Below are 25391 nucleotides of genomic sequence, written 5' to 3' on the forward strand. Positions count from 1 at the left end.
AGATGTATAGGTTTGCATTAGTACTATTGCCAGAACGGCAGTATGCACTTGAGTTGATAATACAACACGATGGCTCAGGTGCCCAGTTAACAAAAAACACAATTTATATTTGATACATGGTGTTATTCCGTAGTGGCTTAACAATCAATAGCCACTAGTTAAGAATCCTCCGGTACATAGCAGAATAGGGGTCCCAGGTAAAACGCGGAGGCTGGTGGAAAATGTTAGAGGTTGGTGGTTAGTAGAAGTATTTAGGGGTTAGCAAATAAGGATTTTTCACTAGCACCAATCCTTTCATTAAAACGTGACTTATTATTGGCTACACGGACGAGAAACTACATACAAACCGGTTTAGAGTTTAATTCTGCTGCACTTGAATTTCTTCAAAACACGGCAGAGCGTGCTGCAGCTCTACCGCCACCGCGCGGATTTTAATATTTGTATTTTTATAGACCTACAGTAAACAACAAAGCATACAGTATTTGCTGCGAATCAAACCATAGACATAAATAAATATATGTGTACAAAACCATACATGGCCTATCAAAAATAAACATGCAACCCATACTACCGGCAGCATAAAATGCAAATTGCTCACCAACAGGTATTTCACATCAAGGACTACTACAAAAGCAAACTTAATTTTCTATTTGTGAATGAAGTTATAAAACATTTTAAAAATGTTAGTCAGAAATAGGCTCCTCAATGCTCCCCAGTGTTGTAATAGAATGGTTTGTACTCAACGAAAAACTGACAATGTTGTCAAAAGAGGAATAGCTATAAAAGTTTAAGAAAGAAGAACGGTAATGATGAACTAAGTCATTAATTCACAAAACAACAGCATCACATTTTAAATTAGCATTGCATTTAACGGAATAGTAAAGAAAAATATAAATACAAACACCACCGGTGACTACGGCAGAATTTAATATAAAATTGTGCAGTCTTGCAAGAAGGAGATTTAAATTGGACTATTTCAGAAAAGAATCTAATCTTTTCATAAAACCAAATGCACCAAAACTGCAAAAAGCACAAACTTAATTTCACTACTTATTCAATAACTATGTCAGGATAATCTTCTTCCCGATAATCAGTTCTTGACCGTTCTGGAATATTTGCTGTGTGAGGAATTCTGGGAGGAAATAAATCATATGGAGTGAGACCACTACCAACGCCAGGGGGAAACAAGAGTGGAAACTGATGATGTCGGTATTGTTGATTGAGGATATCTAGAAAACAGAATGTTAGAAAAAGGCAATGGTTGCTTTACGGCTTAAAAGTTGACTTTTTTTATCAAAAGCATAGTGGATTTTAGCTGAATACACATTAAACAGTCTGATAAGTTAAAGCAGTTACGACACTGAAACCCTGATTAAAAAATATAGTTTTGATTGGAATCAACTTTTAGTTATTGAAGCTCTTGGTTTTAAAATTTAGTCTCGATTTTAAACATGATAAAATACCATTAAAGATTAAAATGATTAAATAAGTAAATGAAATTCGCAAAACAAATGGATAACTGCACCTCATCTAATTCACCTTACTGATGTTTACACTTAAAGTGAACTGAGTCATTGGAATCACCTGAAATACATTGTATTGATATAAACTTCTTAAAAAATAGCACTTTAAATACCAAACCTGTAAATAACAAACTGATGACTTACTTTTAATAACTGCTTATTAACTAAGGCCTTTGAAGCTTACTTTAAACTTGCTAATTAATATACTGGGCTGAGCTGTTATAAATAAACTGCACCTGTAACCTTGGGGTGTTAGTGAAAATGAGGTGCATAAAATGTGCAAAAATGATAAAACATACCGAATGCTGAGAAAGGAGGGAAGCCCATGTTTAGGGAGTGGTCATTCAATGATCCAACTAGTGATGAAACAGGGGGTGTACTATAACCGTTTAACCCCATGCCCCGCTCGCCAGGTAAACTGGTTCGCCAGGTGCTGGCCACAGGGGGAGAAGCCCCACTAACTAGGGGTGACGGTGAAGGTAAAGGTGGCGGGGTCATAACCGAACCATTTAATTGGTTCACTGGTGAATGGTGGTGAATTAGGGGCCTGGGATTGGGTGGGGTATTTCTTCGGGGTGAAATGGTGGGGGTATACTTTGACTCCCAACTGGGGGAATTCACCGGCCTGTAGTAGGGTGAATGGAGTCGCGGTGGGGTGGCGGTAGTATGGTGGTAATCCCTGTGGGTTGAGGGGCTCTTTCTTGTGTACTTAGTGAGCGGCACATCAAGCAACCTTGGAGCAACATTGGGACTCCCAACATCAGCCGGCCTGGTAAAAGTGAGTGCACAACTTCAAATTGTGAAATAATAAAACATGAAAGACACCCTGAGAAATTGACAGCCATTTGAAATAGCAATTCCAGTTGTATTGTTTAATGTGGGAAGTTTTAAATTAAAACTGTATTGAGTATTGTATTTTGAAACTGTTCATTTTTCAACAAAGTGTCTTTCACTGCAACAAAGTGTGGTGTGTGTAAAACAACAAAGAACAAAATAAGTAGGTTATTTTAACTTGTGAATCGTGCAGAAAAACCCTTGTGTTTTAAAACACAACAACCGTGTAAAGATTAAACCTGAGTCAAAGATTCAAATATTTGGAATTGCCACCGAATGTCCAAATGTTTTGGCCAGTTTATCGTGAGCGGCGCTGAATCAAAATAAGATTTGGCGAAAGTAGGATATTTTAAACAGATGTAACTTAACACAGGTTGGAAAATTCAGACAGCGTCAACAAACTATAAAATGTCGAGAAAATTGTGCCATATATACAATTACAGGATTTTATGTTTTTATCAAAACTGTCCAAAAAATCAGTGTTTTATGCAGTAAAGTAAAAATAGTTCTCAACTAAACAACTTTTATTGTTTTTTGTACCATTAAATATATTTAGATCTATTTCTGAACACTTGTTATTAAAATTTGTTTAAATTAACAACAAAAAATTAAGCTGAAAAATATTTTAAAAAAACTTACGATGATGAAACAGACATTGTGATGTCATCAAGCACATTCTCGGATCCTGAGTTTTGATTGGACGAAGCAACTTCAATCGGCGAATCGTCATCCGACGAATCGCAGGTGAGGTCGATCACATCCGGCTCCGATCTCTTCTTCTCGGATGCGGGTTTTATTTTCAGAGCAGTGCGACTCAGGTCAAGAGCTGGGAGCAAAAGTTTGATATTTAAAGGGTTGTTAGTTAAATGGTATGGTATTATGGCTAAGGTGCAAAGTGCTTGCATTGTAAGCTAAGGATACCAGGTTTGATTTCCAATAAAATGTATGTGTCCTTGATTAAGACACTTGGCGGACATTGTGATTACTAATGGGTTGTAGCACCTTTGGTACCAAGGTAATAATCAAACTCAGACCTAAGTTTTAGCTCCCATGGTATGACATTACAGTATTTCACCCTTGTTAAACAAGAATATAATTTAGTTACATGAGTAATGTGCTAATATCATAGGTAATGGGCCAAACCTTGCCTATATCCCTTGTATACTGCCATAAGGCGTCACCCATATTGAATACAATGTTATTAAATGACCAATAAGATAACCAACATAAAAAATATGTTTCTGTTGCCTATCAGGAATAACTACTCCTGGAGTTTTAAATAAGAAAACTAAAACTGATAATATAAGTTCTTAATACAGTGACTAAACTGCAGCTGTGCTGTAAAGGTCAGTAGAAACACTGTTTGCATATTGTAGCTTGTAAACATTTGCATTTACTAGAACAGTAAATAAGAAATGCACCTAATCTCTTGCATGGCCTTTCTCCTTCTTTATACTTTTCTTTATTTGGATTAATCTTTTCCATCTTTCTTTTCTTGGCTACAACTGGCATAATGTTAGTTAAACAGAACAGCAGTGATACATTGAAAAATGACTATGCGACATAAATTAACAATAAACCCAATTCCTGACACAGTTCATTAACATATATGTGTAATACAAAACAAAGCAATTATTTCTAAAAAAAGCAAAAGCTTTTGTTCACGCCTGACTTTTCTTTGCTTCGTCAGCTTAAAGATAATAATTGAATGAAACATCTGTGTTTTTGCTGGGTCTATTTTTATTCAATATTACAATTAAAATTATTCTTTTAAATGTATTATATTATTTAAGTTTCTAAAATAAAATAAAAAGCTGCCTGTGTAGTTAAACTGTCAACTATCAAAAAATTTACAAACATTTTAAATATATGATAATTAAAACAAGTATAGTAGGGTGGGAGAAGATGGGACACCTCTTTGTTTTATTTACTCGTTAAATTTAGTAGTAAACAAAGAGCATTCAAAGAATTATTAAACCGCATTGACCCACATAGACCGATATTTGGACAATATGTGCTAAAGGTGTCCCATCTTACCCAACGGTACTATATAAAAAAGTAACCACATATAAATATTTACCAATTGGTTTAATAGGTGTCCCAACTATTAAAGTTTCGGTGACATTTTTACTCGAGTTCCAATTTCCGTCATCAGTGAAATCAATTTCATCGGAATCTGATTCGTTTAAGATTTCTATGAACAAGCCATCGATAACGAGAGATGTAAACTCAGCGAGTTTGTCGCACACAGGACACGACCAGGTTGGCTTCCTATTATTGTAGGGGTTGAGTTACATGAGGATATACTAGTACAAGTGTATTAACCCCATGCTATGGCTTAGTGGATGGCCGCTTGCATTGTTACCAAACGATACCAGGTTCAATGCTCATTACTGATACCATTGATGTCGTTTATGTCCTGCAGCAAGACACTTGGACATTACTTAAACCCAGTGGTCAGTGGAATTTATATCGTACAGAATATGCAAGCCTTTTCTGACATTTTTGCAAGGGTTGCAGCAACCTCTGGACTTTTTAATTAAAATAGCATTTTACCCCAAAAAAATCTCCTTAAATAAAAGTACAAACCTACTTTAAATACACCTACAGTTAACACGTTTTATTGTTGCTATCCTTGCTGGTTTTTATACTGCCAATGGTCACTTATGCTTGAAGCACCTTAGGACCTTTTATTAGGGTAAATGGGCCAACCCTGGCCTAAATCTCTGAACCCATGGCGTGCCATGCTGTAGCACCTTGCCACAGAGAATACAATACAACTATACAAGTGAAGAAACATTTACACTACTTTTTTATATCTAGTATAGCTAGAAGCATTTTTTAAATGGGGTAAATATTCACATTAAATGGGGTGGATATGGATAATTGTGCAAGCATTTTTAAATAAAAAAAATGACAAATTTATTTAAGAAATAGTTTTCTTATGGTTTGAGAATTCTAAATAAGACTACAGTGTCTTTAATTGAAGTTGGTCTTAACTTCTGTTTCCATCAAACATATGTTTTGCTTTCAACGCTTTGTACATATTTCCTCTGTCCTGTTCAAGCATATCTATATCATATGCTTAAAAGGGTGTGCATTTAATTTCCACCAAGCTCCACTGATTTGATCCCAAGTCAATAACAGTAATTATCTGTACTTAAAATACACTAATACACCATATTCTTACCTTTCATTCATCCTAATATACAACAAGGCATCAAAACATTGAATATGCGTACACTTGCAACCGCGTATTGGAGTCAAAATCCTCATTTTACCGAGCTGTGAATAAAACAAATTAAAATATACCAACAGCATAAACACTCATACTCTAAATGTCCAATGAGGCTTTAAAACCTTGGCTTTCAGTGACTTTCTTTAAAATTTAATTATCCCTTGACATGCCTCACTAAAAGAATTTACATTTTCACCCATGTAGAATAGAAACTACCAATACACTTGGTCATAAAACAGTGGTCTCAGGTGGAAAAATAGATTAATCACGTGTTGCTGCTCTAATAGTTTTTACCAAACATAAAAAATAAATCAATCACAACTTTTTTTACAATATTCGTCTAATTATTAAAAAGCCAAACTACCCATAAGTTTGAAATACTAAAAGTTTATGCCAGCAAAAACATGAACATTTTTTTCTTGTCACATTATTAGTTTTTTTACGAAATAAACTGATCGTTGCACTATCACTACTGTATAGTGTTTATTTTAGGACATGTTTGTAAGATAGGCTATTAAATTGTTTATGCATTTATTCTTCTTACTCATGGGTCTGATTTATTTTCAGGGTACACCTTGCATTATTGCATACCCATGTTAGGTGCCTATGATTTTACTTACTGGGCAACGAAGGGAAAGTTTGAGGTTTGTTGTTGAAACATCGGAATCTAAATCCCGCTTAAGCTTTTCCTTGATTCGATATCTTGTTGTGGCTGCACTTAATACTGGCTGTGATTTAAGTTTTTGTAGAAGGTCTTCAGCAAAAAGTTGTTTCACCACATTCACAGTGACACAGTATTCCTATGGGTAAAGAATAACATAGATATAGTATAGTTGTGAGTCTTGTGACTGTGACATGTAAAACAGTAATACGTACAAAATATATTACCCAAATTTTTTCGATTTAAAAAAGGAACACATTTCCATACTGTTTTAAATACTCTGAAACACAATTTGTTTTTTCCCTAAGTTAAAGATGCATAGTATAATCATAGGCTATCAAATGACATTTATTTATCCTGGCATGGCAGCAGCATTGAGGTCTTGAACCAGGCAGATTATGAGGTGGGGACTCTTACTAAATTTGACTATACAAACCAATAAATGCATATAAACCTAAAATATATTTTCTAATCTCGCATGAAAAACAAGCAATAAATAGTAGAGTGGGGGAAGATGAGACACCTTTTCAATCAATTTTCTCATCCCATTTGATACTAAACAAAGAACATTCAAAGAATTATAAAACTGTATTCTAACGACTCCCATAAACTTTGTTAATTGTTAAAACACGATCAGGATATTTAGATAATATGTATTTAAGGTGTCTTCTCCCAACCTATTATACAAAGTCAAAATATATACTATTTCAAACAAATATATCCTTACCTCATGGTCACTGGAAGAATAGCGAACTTCTAACGTGTTTTGACCACTAGATGAATGTCGACATAAGTTGGTGATGTTTAGTGGACGATTCGGACGTCGGGGTTCCATACCAGCTTTTGTTGGTGGGATGAAATTCGGAAGAACAACAGATACATTGTTGACCTATTGATGTATATGTTAAGTTTAATACCAAGTTTGTTGACATTTTCTCAGTAATTCCTTACAGCACAATAACAGGTTAGGTTAGGAAAAACACAGGTGCCTATACAAAAAAGAAAAAAGGGGAAAATCACTAAGGCATATAACGAAAGTACCATGGTTGAGTAGGGACACAACTTAAATATATTTTGAACTAAATGGAAACTTAACATCATGAACAAATATCAAGCTTAATATAAGGAAAGAAACAAGTTTTTATGTTTCAGTTATGAGTATTCAAACAATTCTTGGAAAAGTTAAGAATCAGCCTCACCAGCTAGAACAGGAGTATTGCACGACTGTGGTTCAATTTACTAAGAGTTACTCAAACCCAAGGACTTATATTAGAAAGCGATAAATGATTACACCACCAAAGTTTACTTTTATTGCAAAAAAAAATTAAAACCTATACGTTTTTATAGTGTTATACATTAACGCAGCCAGAAAAAAGTTTTTATTAAAGTTTATTTTTTTACCCAAATTAAACATTTTGAGAATCAATTATGTTTTGCAATTTTTAATTTTTTTGTAAAGTGTTTATTTACAGCGGAAAAATAAGCCAGAGCCCAGAGTTGGCCTAATAGTCACATTAACATATATATATATATATTAATTATCATATATATATATATTAATTATCATTACTTTTAAATGATTTAGTTGTACATAACACAGATATATGATACGTACCTTCACCGTTAGATGTGGTGGTAGTGCATCAGGTTGCTCACATGATGTTTCTAGCTTACAGAACCTGTTTAAAATAAACAATACGTTAACGCACTGATTTTCTATTTCAAGGAATATAAACAAAACAAATAGGATCTTATGAATGGGCATAAAATATTATAAGCTGACTCATAAAGATGAAATGTAAATAGTAAATACATATTATATTGTAAAGCACAGAATATATGTGTTGCGCAACAATGTACTATGTACACACACACAATTGTATTTACTCTTTAATCTTAACCAACTAACTTTTTTGAATAAGGATTTAAAGTTAATTACTCGCTATTTGGCAATGTGGAATTTAAAATTCACCATGCCAATGTAATCCGTAAAAATGGCAAAATAACTTATATAACTATATATGCATAAAGTATAATGGTTGGTTGGTTCGCAATCAAGAGACTTGAGTTTTAAAAGGTATGTGTTAGGAATAAGAACAGAACCTTAATAAAAAGTAAAATATAAAACAAAGGTTTGACCGAAAGGACATTTAGGGCCAGTGAAAACATAGATACAAAAAAAAAACAATCGAAACAACATTTTACCTGAGCTGAATTTGAGTGTGGTTCTTTGGGCTTTGCCGGATCATACTTTGTACTTGAACTCTATCTTTGCATAGAACTTCGCGCTGATGGTGAGTCAACAGAAAAGTGAAGTTTTTGCTGTGAGCCATTTTGCTCTTGCTGTTCGCTGTAAGGCACGGTTGGTATTAAAAGAACAATAAGACAAAAAAATGAACTTTGTTTTACATTGAGGAAATAATAAGAAACGTACTGTATTTTGTATGCTGACACACTTATACAGTAGCCTATCCTGAAATTGTTACTGCTAATATAAGCATTAAGTGTAGATAAACAAAGAGTACAAGTAGTAGCCTTGCATATTTATAACATGATTAAGTTTAACTGATACTTACTTATACAACTTGGTTGTAGAACTTCACTAATCTGTTTGTAGAACGGTGAAGGTTTGAATTGTACAATAGGAGCGGCTTGAGGTGGGTTGACTGGCTTTGGATGAGGAACGTCACGAACTGGCATACTAAGAGAGATGGAATAATATTCTGACGTTTTATACATTATTTTATATGGAGATAAAAAATTACATTTTCTTTTTCAGTTTATTATAACTATGTTTTCAAGCTTTATCAAACATTTAGACATTACTTTACTTATTACGCACATGAAATATAAGTTTATATCGATGCTCAACTCGTCGACGCAACAGGTTGCTTTTGTGATTTCACCACAGCACGTGGGATTCACCGGCGAATAATGCCGCCTATGACGTAACACGTGTGTGACGTAAGCAAGTGTGCGGTTGCGGTATATATGTGTGGATGATGGTGCAAGGTTATTGTTTTATTCTACCTTCTTTTAACTACGCTTTAACAATGTTTTAATTGTCTCCCTTTGATCGTGCGTTGTTGTCACGTGTATCGGAATGTCACGATACAACGTGGTTTAGTTTGGGATTTTGACTTGGAAGTTCTCTTAACAGACAACACACTACTATTTATATGCGAGATACAATGGCTAGCTCACGAAGTGTTAAACTCCATGACCGCTCGTTATCAAGCATACAATAAACGTTAGGGCAAGAGGCTATACGGTAAAACAAAAGGCAGACACGTGATTAATCCGCCGGATACCACGTTAGCGGTCCAGAAGACCGATTCCCATAATAGCACTTTGGTTGATACAAAGCATTTGTGACAGTTTTAATTATTGCAACACCTAGAGTAGAGCCGACCGAAATTGCTTTATTCAAACTGATACCGAAATTTTGTAAATTACAGTTGCCGAAAACCGAGATTTTTATGCACCTAGAAAACTTGACGAAATAAAACCAAAAAATCTGATATAGCGAATAAAAATCAAACTACAGGCTCAATTACTATTAACTAGTTCTTAGTGAACTTGTAATTGATTAATTGGTTAATTTGTAATTGTTTTTAAATAAATGTTACCTCCCCTCCGATAAACAAACATTACATTTATCAGCTAATGCGGTTTATTTGTGTATTTTTTATATTAACTTTCAAAAAGATGCGTAAGTGACCTAAAGTAACCTCGACGTTACACGCGCCTGATAAACATGACTTGCGGTGGACGCATGATCAGACGCTTTGACCTAGTTTAATACGTTACATTGTTACGAACGAGTTGAATTAGGTATACGTATGAGTCTACGTTTATGAACAAGTTAGCGCTCTGCATTAAGTGGATAAAAGTGCCAACTCTTAGTAGCTCAACAACATACGTGAACGTGATGCAAGAGACCGTGAAGTTGCCGCATCGCACGCGAATCTATTCTGGTTCGTGCAAATAGTGTTTCTGTTTATTCGGGACTTTTACAAAAGATTCGGGTTCGCACGAGTGCATTGAGTTTACCTTTGATGGGGACTTTCCACTGTGTTTGGTTGTGAATTGTTGTTGCTTAGGGCGTGCCTCTTGCCATAAAGATCATGGATTGTGGATTGAATCTGAAGAAATGTAAACAAATTATTTCTGAACCAAGGATCACGAAAAATTGTAAAACAATAGAAGTGATGTGAATGGTGCAAAACATGAAATAAAAATAAAGCTAAAATTACACTGCTAAGAAAAACAATCTAAATGAACTTATTTACTACACCAGTTACAAAATCTTACAAAAGTGTAATAAAAAACAGACAGTTGAGCAGTACAATGCGTGATAAAACATTCTTCACATTTAAATCAGCTTAATCCATATTTTTTTTTAAGATTAATACATTCTCCTACTAGTTTGTTGCTGCCTGATGATCGAATTAATTGTAATGCTCGGCTCATTAATTCATGTTTCCGACCACTTTTGTTCCTCCCTGCATGGCCAAGGAGAACTTGCAACTCAGAAACACGGAAACTCAACACCATGTTCTGAAAAAACACAGAACTGCCTATTAGCGTGGGAAAGTTTACGCCAAAGCAAACCCATACAAAGAGATTAAGAGAATTTTTTCAAATGCTAAATGAAAATTGAATTTAATGTAGGCTACTGGGTGAATGGTTATATTTGCACAAGATATTTTGATAGTTAGGTTTAGATCATGTTTTAAATAAGACTAGATAAAAGTTATATCAACTTATTTTTTAACATTTACAGAAACAAAACCTGCACAATATTGCTAACACAAAATCCATATAAAGAAAAAAAGGCATACCGAAATTTAAAACTTTAACATTTAAAAAATAAACCAATATTTATATATACAAACACAGAACTTAAAATTGTGCAACTGAAAAGTGCAAAAAATAAAATGGTGCAGAGAGATAACCCCAAACATAAACAAAAAACATAATGATCTAATACACACCTTTAATTCATGGTCCACATCAAGTTGGGCAGACGCCATGTTTGTATTCAGAAGTTGAATATTCACTTTCAACCACTTGATTTGTATTCAGTTGGTTGCAATCAACATATATCAGATAAACTGCTACTTTCCACCAAAATAAAGAACATAAAATCACTTTACACGGTTTAAGACGATAAATCGCGTGTGAAATTATTAATTGTTTACCAAAAATAAGAGCGAAACCCAAACAAAAGATTAAATTGTCGAAAAACAAAATTCGAAACAATCACACACTAATTTGCATAAATACACCGGACTAACTGCGAATAAAATTGCCCAAAAAGTTTTGTTTATTGATAAAAGGGTGGCTGGTCTTTAGAATCTGAATATAATCCTTAAAATTTACCAAAAATCAGAAAAGCAAAGTGGTTAAATTAACCTAAATAGAACCTATCTAGTATCTAGTCCGGTAACTTTACTTTCTTTATTTAAGCTTGTTCCGCTGCTGCCGAAATAACTAGATCCCATAAGAGGTAGTTCCCGTGATCAAAAAATGCAAATCGTTTTTTTAGCGCAATTGCCAAAAATTATATAGTCAAAATAACTTAATATTTATACATTTTGATGTTCAAACCATAAAAGTTATACCAATATTGGTACACGAACAAGAAAACACATTTTCTGAACTACAGAAAAAGAGTTTTATGCAATTTAACACTGCTCACTTAAGGGTCACTTTCTCTTATCCAGGCACTTGGCATGCAATTTTACCTGTTTAGTGGGGTAACAATATCTGTAACTATTATTTTGTAATTGTACCTGATCAACTAAACATTACTTATATTAAGTAACTGATAACCAGCCCACTTGTGTTATGCAAATTAGCTCACCCTCCTAAAGTATTCATGTCTGCACATCTCTCTGTAATCACACTAAACGAAACTTTAAGTTTAAACCAAAGTTAAAAACAGTCTATAAACTAAACATATCTAAATAAATAATAAAATATTTATTGATAATGAATATCATATGGCATGAAATCTGTACAGTTACACAACAAAGAAATAAAAAAAAGGAATTTATTGCACGGCCTTCTGATGAAATAAGCCAGTACGTTACTTACAAACAATTCCACGATGCAGAAGCAAGTGCTAAATACAGTTAATACCATTTCAAATACAATACATTTGCACGAGTGTGAATGACTGTCTGCACTATAAATCATTAACGAGTTGTGTAATAACAAGGAAACAATTTAGAATAATCACTTTGATGATAAACCAAAACAGCGGTTGTTTCACATAATAGATCTGTTAACCATTTAAAATATATTAAAGGTCACAAAAACGTTTTAATAGGCATGAAGCAATAGCGGATTTCTAAAAACTGTGCGGTGAATGAACACAGCTAGGGACATCAGTAACGAAACGTGCAATGGAACTCGTCTTTCAAGCTTGAAGATTTGTGCAATTACTTAGTTAGCAATGTTTAGTAAATAAAATACAAATCAAACCTGAAATTCTTTTAACAGTAGAATTTTGTATGTAAAAGGTAAAGAATTTAGACGAGTCAATCTCCTTTAAAATGTAAATAAAAAGATTTTGCAGTGAACAGTGAGACTGTCTTGGGAAGGTAATACTATGTCACTCAGTCATGAACAAACAATAAAACTTTAAATGATTCTTTAGTTCATACAGTCTTTTACAAATTAGAATTCTCTGTAAAAATAAAACAAATAATAAACACTGATGTAAAATTAGTGATTTAACATTAGCTAAACTCTTAAGATGACAGGTGATCTGTTCCAATTTGTTAAAAATCTGTCAATTTTTCCAACTGTAAAGAAACTAAACTAAAGCATTATATGAATTATAGCAACGAAGTTTGGAAGTGGTTGGTTTTTTGTATAATAAAAAATAGAAATAAGTAAATGTGATGATAATGAAAATCACTCATGCTCGAACCGACTATCGAGTTCCTGTCCTCCTCTTCATCGAGTGGCTGCGCTTATTTATTGGTTGCCCCGGCAACCCAAAACAATCATTTTTTAGCAACATCTGTAACAAATAATTTGATTAAAGAGATTGACTGGCAACTCTAACAAAGGGCTGGATCAGGGGTTAGGTGCTTGCATTATAATCAAAGGATACCGGGGTCGATGCCAGACACTGATACTGATAGGAGTAAGACAACTGTTTTTCTAATCCAGTAGCTACTACAACGGGTTGTTGCACCCAACCAGTCAAGGTAATAGACCGATTTTGGCCTAAATCTTAGGTCCAATGGCATGCAAAACTATAGGACCTCAAACACATAGAATATAACCAAATATGAACAAATCAATATTAACGCAAATTCAAACTTGTTTTAAAACATTTTTTTCAAAATGTGTAAACATAGCAAGTTTGTATTTAGTCTTACCTGTGCATTTACTTTACCAGGTTTCAATCCACCAACAGAAAGCTTATCCAGATGCACCGAGTATCCTCCATTAAGCCACTGAATATTAAACATAGAAGGTAATGAATAACCCAACATGGTAATGTAATAGTATAACATATGACATTATATAAGCCAATTTTACATAACTCTGTACAATTTAGTTGGTTTAGGAAATTACCTGGAACATTTCGGGATATTTACAAATAATAAATAAATGAATAAATGACGGTTGACTCTAGAGGTTTTGTGCCGATTTATGAGGTTCTTTATAATATGGGTGTTCTATTGCATATACTTTATGTCCACTTACAAGCTACCATGTATATAATTTTGTAAGCGTGTATTCGAACCTATATTTCCTGGGGTAAAAGTAGGCATGCTAACCACTTTTTAACAGCGTTAGTAAAATCAAGTGTTTTTTCACAAGTTTAAACTAGTTCTACTTACAGTTGATTGGTTTGCTTGTTTCTTGGAAACTTTTCCAACAATGAATATTCTGTCAGGTTCGATACCGAGTTGGGAATAAACAGCAATATCTTTGCTTGACCCGTAACCAGCAGCATATATAAGTTTATTCTGAAAAACAAAAAAGAACATCATTTTATATAAAAGACCAATATACATATATATATATGTATATATATTATCTGTTAATGAGGTCACAAGATTTGTAGCTGTAATTCTTTACATGAAGTAATGTAGACAGTATTTTTTTGGCATAAAATAAAAGACTAAGCAAGTTTTGTTCAAACGCTCACCAACCCACATCATTTACTAATTCACTTGATTTACATAATTATAATAACCATAAACCACACAGCAAATCTTACATCTGCTTTTAAATTTTTTAGCAATATCGTCTTTTGTTTGAGTGGATCTTTTGAAATCCCATCTCCAAACCAAACCATCCCATGAGGAAAGTTATGCTGAGACAACCAAGTGACCACCCTGTGCTTCTGCATGTCTGGACGACCAGTAACATAGATGATAAGGTAGCCAAGATCTTGCCACAATCTGTGAGAAGGTTTTTAGTAAGTAGGCAATTTGTGGGTGATTGTTTTTTGTTTGCATAAGTGATAAATTGGTCATTATATAGTTGTTCTATAGTTTAGCTGATTAGTGGGTTAGGTGCTTGCACTATAACCAAAGGATACCGGGTTCAATGTTCGACACTGATACTGATAGGCATATGTGTCCTTAAGCAAGACACAAAAACAGACATTGCTCCAACCCAGTGGTCAATAGATTGTAGCACCTTAGGTGTCAGGGTAACGGACCAACTTTGGCCTAAATCTTAGGTCCCATGGCGTGCCATGCTGTAGGACCTCACTTAGTAATAATATGATAGACATAATGCAAAAATAATATTGAAATATTACAAATTATAATAGTAATGGGGAAATAGCAAAAGTAACAGAATAAAAATCTAGGAATAATATGAATACCTGACCACATCCACGGCTCCAGGACGAACTTTTGGGTCGGAACCCATGATTGAAACACTTGCAGTGAACGAACCATCTATGCTGAATATAACACACTCTGTGTTCTGTGGTAGGACAGCTAAGTTGCTGTCTGCTGATGTGTGGTCACCTCTGGAAAATAATATTCGTTTTATTTATGCTGGTTTATATCTTTATAATAGTTACTAAGTAGTTTAAAAGAATATTGTATTACATTTCAGCAGGCATCAATTAAGAATAAACAATTGCTTTAAATGTATAATGATTTTTTTTACATTCTATCGTTAAAAATAATGTAATGTAAAATACAATTCTATATATTAGTTATACCAGAACCCAATAAAGCTGATAAAAAAAATATGACAAAAATGATATGTCTTTCTTGGTTTATATTTATGAATCATTATGCGTTATGACCACACATTTACTCCTACAAGCAACTGGTTTATTCTTAATAAAAATAATTTATGATATTACACCCACATATTCAACAGCACCACACAAAACATAAAAATTCTACAAAATGAAAAATGAAGGAATGCGCCAATGGTAATTAACACATACAATGTAACTTAACAAAGAACAAAATGTAAAACACACTCTGAATAAAACAAATATATATTTTTTGTAACTATACAATCCTTTGGAATAGCTAAAGTAAAAAACAATTCTTATTCTTACCTGACAATCATCTTGACTGGGTATAGACCTTGTGTTAATGATTTTGAATCTGGTATTGTGTACGTAACCTTCCCATGTCCCGTGCATATCTCAGTGTCCATGTAAACCCACTCAGATGATGGTGGCTATAAGAATATATGGACTTAAATACGGTAGGACAAGCCACAGTACTAAAACAGTCGTTATAAATGGTTGCTATGTTTCATACACGGCGTGCACCCCACTCCCTCTTATGAGTTACCACGTGTGGAACTACGTAAAAGATTTTTTGAGGGAATAAGAGATCTTTTTTTTCTTCCAACAATTTATTTAACCTATAATTCTTAACTAAATCTGAATAATATGGGCCATGAAGAAATATGGGCCCTTGTTTTTAACAATACTCATTTAATCAAAAGGTGTTTCCCACTTTTGTAAATATTTTGAATCTGCTTTTTTTGGTAAAAACACTTCAGCTCATGATTTATTCTAGAAAAGGAACAAAATACATAATGCAAATGTGGTGTACTTACGTTTTTTAAATTGTAAAAAGGAAAACCTCAAAAATATAGCCTATAGATTATTTTCGAAATAAAACAAAACAAATCATAGTTATAATGCAAATGTGGTGTGTCTTATTTAAAATGTTAGAATAAAAGAATAATCAACATAAACTACATACTGGTGTAAGAATATAAATGTCTATTTTCTCTCCAGTCAGCGTCACCATATCAAGAGGTCCGTACATGAATCTACCCACAAGCACTTGCGGTGTGTTCTCAAGCGCGACGCTGTCCCGGCATCTGTGATTGGCTGTTAAATTCTGGAAAGAAAAAATCATAAAAAATTTCGAAAAGCAATTTGGACAAATTGAATATATTTACTTTATTAAGTTTAGCAAAAATTAGAACATCGTTGCGAGTAGTTTTAAAACATTCTGTTACTTCTGCTACCAGGCATAGTACAAACAATATATCAGTGGCTCATCTGGTATAAAAATGTATAGTGTATTTCCAACGTTTCGTCTGCCATACGGGGAGACTTCATCACGGAATGAAACGCAACAGTTACAACAAGCGAAAAGCAGGAAAGGGTGAGAAAAAGGCGATATTAACGTGATAAGGGCACTGTAAGGAAGAGACGGTGAGAGGGCAAAAACGCACAACGGCAGTCACGTGAAAAATCAGAAACTGAAAATTTTTTTACATCAGGTTGTTGTAAACTGTGGGGAAATAGGTGCATTGTTCTTTGTTGTTGGAAATAGGTGCATTATTTTAAAACATATTTGATATTTTCATAAAATGCTTGAGGTCAAAGTACAAGGTATAAATTTTTTTTGTATATAAACTACATCTTTGAATATCTACACCTCACTAAACAAAATTGATTATTTGTCCTATAAAGAAACTATATGGGGTACAAAACGCAGTAAAACAAAAATACTCTTCTTTTAAATTGTATTGTAGACTTTATACTTTTTGGTGTGGGCATACCAATTTTTTGTTATCTAGTTAATTTGTTTTCAGTATTTCAGCTGGTACTGTCCTCAATTGACCCACTTAATTTTTTTTATACATTCAGCCACATTTTTAAAATGATTTTTTTTTAACTAAACCAGACATTTAATAAAGTAATGTACTAAACATATTTTTACATGGACCAATATATAATTCCAATAGATATTTCTTACTCTTAATTTGACATTAGTTCTCTTTCTTAACCACTTCTCAGTTGGAAATGTTTGACTAAATTGAATCTCAGTTTTGTTGTTCATCTGATAATGTGAGTTATCGTATTGAAATATCTGCAACGGGGTAAATATATTCAACACAGAAAGAACAGGATACATAAACAATAAACCAGCTTCTAAATTCAGGTAGGTTTAAAGTCATTCATTTTTAATTAATGGCTACTGTTTCACTTTAAAACAAGCAGCTCTCCTCTATTAACAAAGTAACTTATATTTGTATTAATATATTTTAGCCTTTTATTATTTTCACATCGTAAACAAATTAGCATAATGTTTTAAGCTGTGGAAATTTTAATTGCCACATTTAGTGAATATGTTTGAACAATTATTATTATATAATGAAGGTTAAATAAATAAAACATGATTTTTGTGAAATCATTTTTTGGATTTTTGTAAAATCTTTTTTTTTGTTTTTTTTTGTGAAAATAATTTACTATTCATCTTAATAAGATGGAATATTATATAAGATAATCTGAGCAGTGAGTAATGAGTTAAATCTTAAATACAACTTACCTGACGTAAAAGAAATGCAGCCACATCCAGTGACTCCCAGAAGCTTGAGTGGAAGAGATACGGAAGAGAAGCAGAAGGAAATCCTGAGAGGACTTCAGGACAGAAGAGAGAAAAATCAACTCTCTTGTCTCCCCACCAATGGTTAGCAACTGCAGATCGCATGGTTGGGTTGTTTTATTAATATGTTAATGTTTTGTGACATTAAGCGAAAGCTACAATTATGGTAGAATAGGCGTAATGTTAGGGGTGCATGGAGTGACATGCGAACCCAACTTTTAAAACAAGAGTGTTATTATGTTTCAGCATTCCAGTTTAAAATATAAACTAGCTTTTACAACACTTGCTAAAAGCCAAATTGGACATTAAACATAAAAACTAGTTGTGCATGTATTATACTAAAATTTTGTAAATAATACACAAATGAATTAACATTTGGATTTTTAAACTAAACTTTCTGATGACTGTCAGGGAATTTAGTGACCACACCCATATTGTTCTCAAAGTAATATACTGAATACTGATTTTACAACCGTAGATAAAAAAATGTAGATAAATTTTCACAGAAGTAAAAAAGGATAGCAGCAACAGTGGGATTCCGAAAATGATCAGCGCAACTCAGTTGTAAATCAAATGCTTAATTATGAAAACATCAAATGCCTAAAAAACTCTGTTTGATAATGTTGTAAAATTTATAAATTAGCAAAATTTTGTCAAAATTTGCATCGTTCAAATTACCAAACAGCTTTAAAACTCTGCTGTATAGAAAAAGTTTGCTGATGGAACATCATGCTTGATATAATGAATGATTTTACCTTTGTTGTTGCCATCTTTAAGGGGTTCAAGTTTGAAAACTGCATCATCATCAATAATAAATGATGAGTCATGCACAGCGTGTCCTTTATGTCATGCAACAGCACAATGATTATTATGAAGATTGAAAAACAGATTGCAAAAAACTTTTTACTTATTTATAATAATACCAGCAATGCAAATAAATTCAATTATTATTATAATGTTGCGTAAAACTCTCAAAAAAAAAAAAAAAAAAAAAAAGGGTAAACATAATTTCTTAAGACAATGAAAATTGTTCATGTTATCGCATTAAATTGCTTGCTGTTTTGCATATTTGACAGAAAGCAATTTAGATTAATGCCTAACGCTGCAACAGCTCACACAGTGATTATAAATATTGATTTCTTGCAGAGTAATCTGCATTACATGTAGCAGCATTACATGTGTTTGAAAACAATCAATGAATAATCAAAGCCATGAGAAATGAACGTGCAAAAACGCATGCTATAATATAACCCCGTGCAAGAAACGCACGCCAAAAATAACCCAAAATGTGGAAATATGCTTGATAAAGCAGGTTGAAATGATATTTTTCCATGTAAAGTAAGGAATATATGATGTGGAAAAAAAAAATATAAAAACTTTCTTTTTACATATAAAGTAGCTTGAAATAAAATATGTTTGTTCACCAGATACTATTTCGAGAAGATTAGAAAATGTCCAAGTATTCTCAGGACATTATAAATGTTTATTGGAAGTATGTAAAATAAAGGGTGTAACCCACTAATGTCCATTTTTATATATGACTGTCATGTTCTACACTTTAAGTGTAATATGTCACCAGCAATGCAAGTAAATCCCAAACAATGCATATTTTTACACGAAAGTCACTTAAACCCACCATCACAACCAGCATTGTGACATCACAACTTACTTTTAGCGAGATTGCCAGATAACTGAGGATCCAGTGAAGCGGAACCGATGCTCCATTCGCTTGATCGACGACCCGTATCGATTGACCCCATGAACTCGGGACTCGTCAATAATATATCACCTGAGTATGACAAGTCAGTTTTTGCTTATAAGACTTAACATTACTAACACTGGATACAGATAGTTTTATTTTATATGGGTGAGGTCCTTCAGCGCGGCATGTCATAAGGCTTAAGATTTAGTCCATCGTTGGAACATTACTTCGAAGCCCAGGGTGCTACAACCCATTAGTGACCACTAGGTTAAAGTCTGCCAACAGTGTCTTGCCCAAGGACATATACGCCTATGAGTATTGGGCATAGAACCCAGTATCTTAGGGTTACTTTGATGTAATGTGGCACATTTGGCCAAAATCTGGTCATCAAAGACCTCACCCATACAGAATTGTGGTCATGATTTAAGTGCCTAACCATTGAACTATGGGAGTAGACTATATTAACTCTCTTACTTAATGTATTAGATTGTCCATCACCAAGTGGGAAGAGATGATACTTGGATACATTGGCAGGAGAATGTTGAGAAAATCTAAACAACATTTAATTTAATTCTAGTTAAAACTGAATCAAGTGTGAAAATCTACTTTTACAAATTTGAATAAATATTGTCAACAAATTTCATCACTTTTGGGGTAAATTTATGTTGAAATAAACAAATATAGCAATCGACTACCTTGAATCAAGCAAAGGTTCAATTCTTGCAGAAGAAGGATCAGCAGAGTAGAAGAGGTTGTAAACATGTCGGCAGTTTGGTCGTAACACATTAGTGTTGGCCATAGAAATCTTATTGTCGTGGGTTTCACTGAATTGTCGCATAGCCAGCACCAAGCCAAGGGGGGAGCCTTGAATGAAAGAATATTTTGACATGCCAACATATTGGTTCATAAAGTACACAGACGCTTATTAGTATCCATACTATTGAGCACCGAAACTGGTGTTCTTTGGTTATGATAAACAACAGACCGTGGAGCCATGACACCAGACCATTTAATGGGGCATAAAAATAAAAAGTTAAAATTTGTATATGCATAAAGATGCTCAAATGTGAATTAAGGAAACCAGCAAAGTTTCCAAACACAAAACAGCCTCTACAAAAAATGAGTGAAATAATACCGCTTGAGTAATAAAAAGGAATACAATGTCACACGGCCTTATTTTTCACTCCAGCGGTTCGACTCATCATTTCCAGAGGCTGTTTCTTATTTTTAAAGTTTGGTGGTACCTTTAAATCACATTTCATCATTTCCATCTATATACGCATTTTAGTTTTTTGCTGGAATGCCCTGTTAACCTTAACTGTTATATTTAGATATCAACATATCTGGCAAAAAAATGGTTTGTCAAATTTTGGTAATACAAAAAAAAATAAAATCCAAAAAATAACCACTCACAAAGTTACATACATGGTAACATGAGCTAGGGTGTTTGCAACATAACATCCATGTTGTAATGATCGAGTTGCCCTGCTATGCGAGGGTAAATAAGTTGCATTCATTGATATCTTACCTAACATGAAGAAATCTGAGACTTCAAACTCAAGTTTTGTTTGGCCGGTGATTTGGGGTTCGATTGGTTCCGATGCCTGACGTGGGGGTGACTGGCGGGGCAGGGAGTTTCCCAAATGCGATACCGAGCGCTGGTAGCTTAGCGGAGACTTTAAATTTGAATAAAAACAATTTTATATTATTTTTTTTATTTTTTAACAGGAAAAATTTGTAATGAATATAAGCCTACACACAGTACTGTCACAGTGATCACACTCATAAAATTGATTAGTTTTTTTAAATAAAAAAACAAGTAATCTACACGTAACATGCATATTTAATAACATAAACAAATTAGTCAAAACAAAGTTACTAAAACCCACAAGCACTAAATTATTTAAAATAAAACTTCCTAAAATTAATTTTTAAGTATAGTTCAGAATATACCATTGTATTTTGTATAGGTGGAGACACCAGAGAGCGGGGAAAGCAGACCAGAATTGCCCACATATCAAAAATGGACAAGATAGTAGGTTATTTAAAGAGTTTGGAATTTTACCGGTTTAATTACTGATACCAAGCAAAACTATTTTTGATGAATTATCATAAAATTTCAAATAAATTTCAAAAGTTCTAAATAAGTAGCTTAGTGCTTACAGTTATGGTCTTAATTAAAGAGTTTGGTTTATGAAGTTTGAACTTGCTCTGTGAAGTTTAAAGTAATACCTGATTGTCAAGGCAATTGTTATCACTCATTCTTCTGTATGTAAGCGATGCTGTTGGCGTCATAAGCATGTTGGTTTTTGCGCAAGCAGCAAAAGTATCAAGAGTTTTTGAGTCGCCACCCAAGCTTGGCAGTGCCGAACCACGCCGATTTAGCATAATAGGGTTAGATTGGGGTATGTCCCACTTCTGGGGCCCCGAAACCCGTAAGCTGGGTGAGGAGGGTGGCCCCGACATGGCAATATAACTGTGGTCGTCTTCTTCCTAAATTTGCCAGGAATTCGTACGAAAAAATTTCAAACGCAAGAAATAACCAAGCAACCCATGCATTAATAAAAAGGAACTTATCCACAAATTATTAGATCCACATAAACACACCATTACCATGCATGTAAAGAAGGTAGAAGCTTACCTCATGATAACTTAATGAACTTCCACGTCTGCTTGTGGCTTCTGTAGCAGCGAAGTTACAAAGCAAGTCATATGCCAATACACTGCCAATGGTGTCACTTATAATACAAACCTGAAACAATAGCACAACTTGTTAACTAAGACCATGACCATGTAGTTACACTGGACATTGACAAAAAATTTCTGTTAAAAAGTAAAACAAAACCTATACACTGTTGAAAGTATATCACTTTATAAAAATTTTAAAGTAATCTGCAAACATAAATAAATCTCAAAATACAGCTTTGAGACTGTTTTGAACAAACAATAAAAAGTAATTTGCGGAGTATTATTGCTCTATTTAAATTTTACAGCCTATTAAGGTCAGACTTAAATGTCTGTTGGTTGCCATGGAGCAGACAAGGCTTTCACTGAGATTAGAAATGCTTTTAACCAAAATGTCATTGAAAATATTCAGCATTGCCATTAATGATGATGCATAATACATAGCACAAGTATGGAAGGCTATTACTTAAAATCAATAGGAAACATACCTGTCCATTGAAGCCTTTGCCTTCCTGGCTTAAAATAAAGTTATTGTAAACGAAGTTGCATGAGCATGACAGGAGACGAATTATTTCTTTATATCTTGGGGTAGAAGTTCCAAATAAAGATAACAACGAACTTGAGATTGTGTGCTTGTTCGAGATATTGTTGTCATGACTTGATGGATTCAAACTGTCATAAAATGCATTGTTACATAATAAATGAATGTTATTAATTAACTTTACATGCCGGGGCGTCGATAGTCATAACTTGAAGTTTTCATTGTAAACATAAGTTACCACATATGTAAAAATGACTTAATAAGGATTCTATTTGAATAGGAGCCTGATGATGCCATTTAGGCAAAATATATCTCTTCTATTATTTCACTGGTTGGACTTGATTTTTATCTGTTACGTTTTCTTAGCATGAGATCCTTAACGAGTAATTGTTTTTACTGTATGGCTGATAATGTGAACTCCTATTAGTGACTACTGGATTATAGAGCAATTAACAATAAGTGTCTTGCCCAAGAACACACATGTTCACAATGTTAGCAGCATTGAGATTAGATTACAATCATATTTAAATAAAAACGATTTTTTTTTTTAATTTAAATGAATAGCCTACACACAGTACTATTACAGCAGTAATGACACTCGTAATATTAATCAGTCGTTTTTTTTTAAAGTCTATTTTCGTATAACAAAAAAATGAAGGCAACCTGAATAGGTTACTAAAATGACAAATATATCGTCTAAAAATAAATAAATTGTCAAAAGAATAGATGTTTTACACCAATACTATGTCTGGCAGCAACGGTTTATAAGAGTAACAACTAGAATTTATTTTAGAAAATCCCTATTTTCTCAATGGCATACCACATCCATAATTTTATGTGTAGAAAAGTAGTCTACATTATCTGATAAATGGCACCTAATCATTCTTGTGTGGCGGGGCATCCATAGTTGTTATAAATAGGTGTCTTATTGTAACACTTTGTGCCTGGTTACTAGTTACCACATGTATAACTATAAAGAGTGTTTTTAGGGGCAACCCACAAGTCACTACTGGGTTGAAGCAATAAATAATGTGTGTTTACTACATGGGTACAAAAGGGTGGCAGCATCAGGTATTGATCCCAGTAACCTTTGGTTAAAATGCAAAGGTCTTACAACTGATCCATGGTGGCACACAAAGAATAAAACTATGCTTCCATATTACAGCATAACTTTTAAAACTTTTTTGACAATTGTTTTTACCTTTGCAAGAGATGGTAAGCCTCGTTGCATATAACGGGGCAAGATACGAGACGTACAGCAAGATGTCCCAATGCTGATTTATAATGTGACTTCATAACCACTTCTAAAGTACTTTGTAAAGTATGCACGTCACTCTAAAAAAATAAATAACATGGTTGAATCATATTGAAAGCTAATTTTCATAAACAAACTAAAAACATACATATGTGGGCTAACTTGTTATAATAAAAGCAAAGCAACAATTCGTTCGTGATGAATCAATTGAACTGCTTTAAGTTCAACAATTTGTGATACAGCTAACAAACCCAGTCACACCAGTGCTGTTATAATAATTTTTTTGTAGAATGTTTTAAATTAATCTTGTTGCATAAAACACAAATAAATAATATTTTCTAAATGCAATACGTTATACCTAAAACAAAATAGGTCTTTTTTGACAATTGTTACATTAAACCAAAGGAAACAACTATTACTGGTTTACTATATATGCCAAAACAACTGTTTTACTTTAAATTATCTATTGGTAGGCCTATAGACAGTCTGAATACGAATGATCCAAAAAGGGCAGTGCATTGATCTGTATGGAATGTGCACAAGAAATCTTGCGCTTGTGGTTTATGATAGAAGTGTTAAAGCTTATAATTACTGGTAAAGCTCAACATTCCGTGTTTCTACTTTTAACCTTTTGGGGACGAGATATATTTTAACAAATTTTCCATTTTTGACCGACTGTCACATATTGCTCCCTAGGGACACAGGTGTTTGTGCTGGCAAAAAATGACCAATTAGACTTTTGTTCTTTGGAAAAATTGCTACAAGATTGTATTTTGATTTTTTTGATGACGTCATCAAATTTTGAATGATATCATCAGGAATCTTGTATTTATGTGTAATTAGGGTTTTTAGGTAAAAATTACATAAGGAATCTATTGCAAAGTTGATTCCTGGTTTGTTTACTACCTAACTAAAATGATTGTTTGATTTGGTGATGTCAAAGGGATCAATTACGTCACTTATAACCTGATGACGTCATTTTTTGAAAGTTCATTTTCGCTAAAATCCTAACAAAACTTGCCAAAAACGTTTTATTATGAATTTAAAGGTAGAAACAACGTGTAGAAGCAAAATGAAATTAGAGGGGA

The 25391-nt window shown here is 33.5% G+C and overlaps 2 protein-coding genes across 8 annotated transcripts in view; both read right to left on the reverse strand.

Moving 5' to 3' along the window:
- Positions 1-598: 598 nt before the first annotated feature.
- On the reverse strand, positions 599-11437 carry pias (protein inhibitor of activated STAT). Of its 5 annotated transcripts, none has more exons than XM_009863414.3 (13): positions 11254-11437; positions 10682-10816; positions 10310-10401; positions 8833-8957; positions 8462-8606; positions 7872-7935; positions 6984-7145; positions 6216-6395; positions 5548-5642; positions 4438-4628; positions 2997-3183; positions 2597-2670; positions 634-1229 (listed from the first exon to the last, which is right to left on the reverse strand). In XM_009863414.3, the coding sequence occupies exons 1-12, from the start codon at positions 11290-11292 to the stop codon at positions 2610-2612; spliced, it is 1476 nt and encodes a 491-aa protein (XP_009861716.1). In that variant the 5' UTR covers positions 11293-11437; the 3' UTR covers positions 634-1229; positions 2597-2609.
- Positions 11438-12225: 788 nt separating this feature from the next.
- LOC494359 (membrane-associated phosphatidylinositol transfer protein 2) overlaps positions 12226-25391 on the reverse strand; it is a 25471-nt gene continuing 12305 nt past the window's right edge. Inside the window, exons 14-31 of one of the 3 annotated variants that reach the window (XM_026838985.1) lie at positions 24250-24383; positions 22996-23179; positions 22464-22574; positions 22055-22315; positions 21351-21498; positions 20518-20686; positions 20297-20373; positions 19790-19909; positions 18876-18959; positions 18064-18212; positions 17491-17604; positions 16483-16623; positions 15822-15946; positions 15123-15272; positions 14508-14691; positions 14125-14253; positions 13657-13734; positions 12226-13292 (exon numbers count right to left, since the gene is read on the reverse strand). In XM_026838985.1, the coding sequence (XP_026694786.1) occupies positions 13203-13292; positions 13657-13734; positions 14125-14253; positions 14508-14691; positions 15123-15272; positions 15822-15946; positions 16483-16623; positions 17491-17604; positions 18064-18212; positions 18876-18959; positions 19790-19909; positions 20297-20373; positions 20518-20686; positions 21351-21498; positions 22055-22315; positions 22464-22574; positions 22996-23179; positions 24250-24383 (2448 nt within the window). In that variant the 3' untranslated portion in view covers positions 12226-13202. The remainder of the gene's footprint in view (positions 13293-13656; positions 13735-14124; positions 14254-14507; positions 14692-15122; positions 15273-15821; positions 15947-16482; positions 16624-17490; positions 17605-18063; positions 18213-18875; positions 18960-19789; positions 19910-20296; positions 20374-20517; positions 20687-21350; positions 21499-22054; positions 22316-22463; positions 22575-22995; positions 23180-24249; positions 24384-25391) is intronic. The other 2 variants (XM_026838988.1, XM_026838987.1) reach the window with 2 other exon arrangements.

Source organism: Ciona intestinalis, unplaced genomic scaffold (genome assembly GCF_000224145.3).
Source record: "Ciona intestinalis unplaced genomic scaffold, KH HT000137.2, whole genome shotgun sequence".
Taxonomy (NCBI): Eukaryota; Metazoa; Chordata; class Ascidiacea; order Phlebobranchia; family Cionidae; genus Ciona; species Ciona intestinalis.

Coding starts and splice junctions, on each gene's coding strand:
- pias (XM_009863412.3), bottom strand. CDS start 11,292: ATGGCGTCTGCCCAACTTGATGTGGACCATGAATTAAAG. Junction 5,643..6,215: donor AACTTTCCCTTCGTTGCCCA/GTAAGTAAAATC, acceptor TTTTATTCACAG/CTCGGTAAAATGAGGATTTT. Junction 3,184..4,437: donor GACACCTATTAAACCAATTG/GTAAATATTTAT, acceptor TTTTGCTCCCAG/CTCTTGACCTGAGTCGCACT.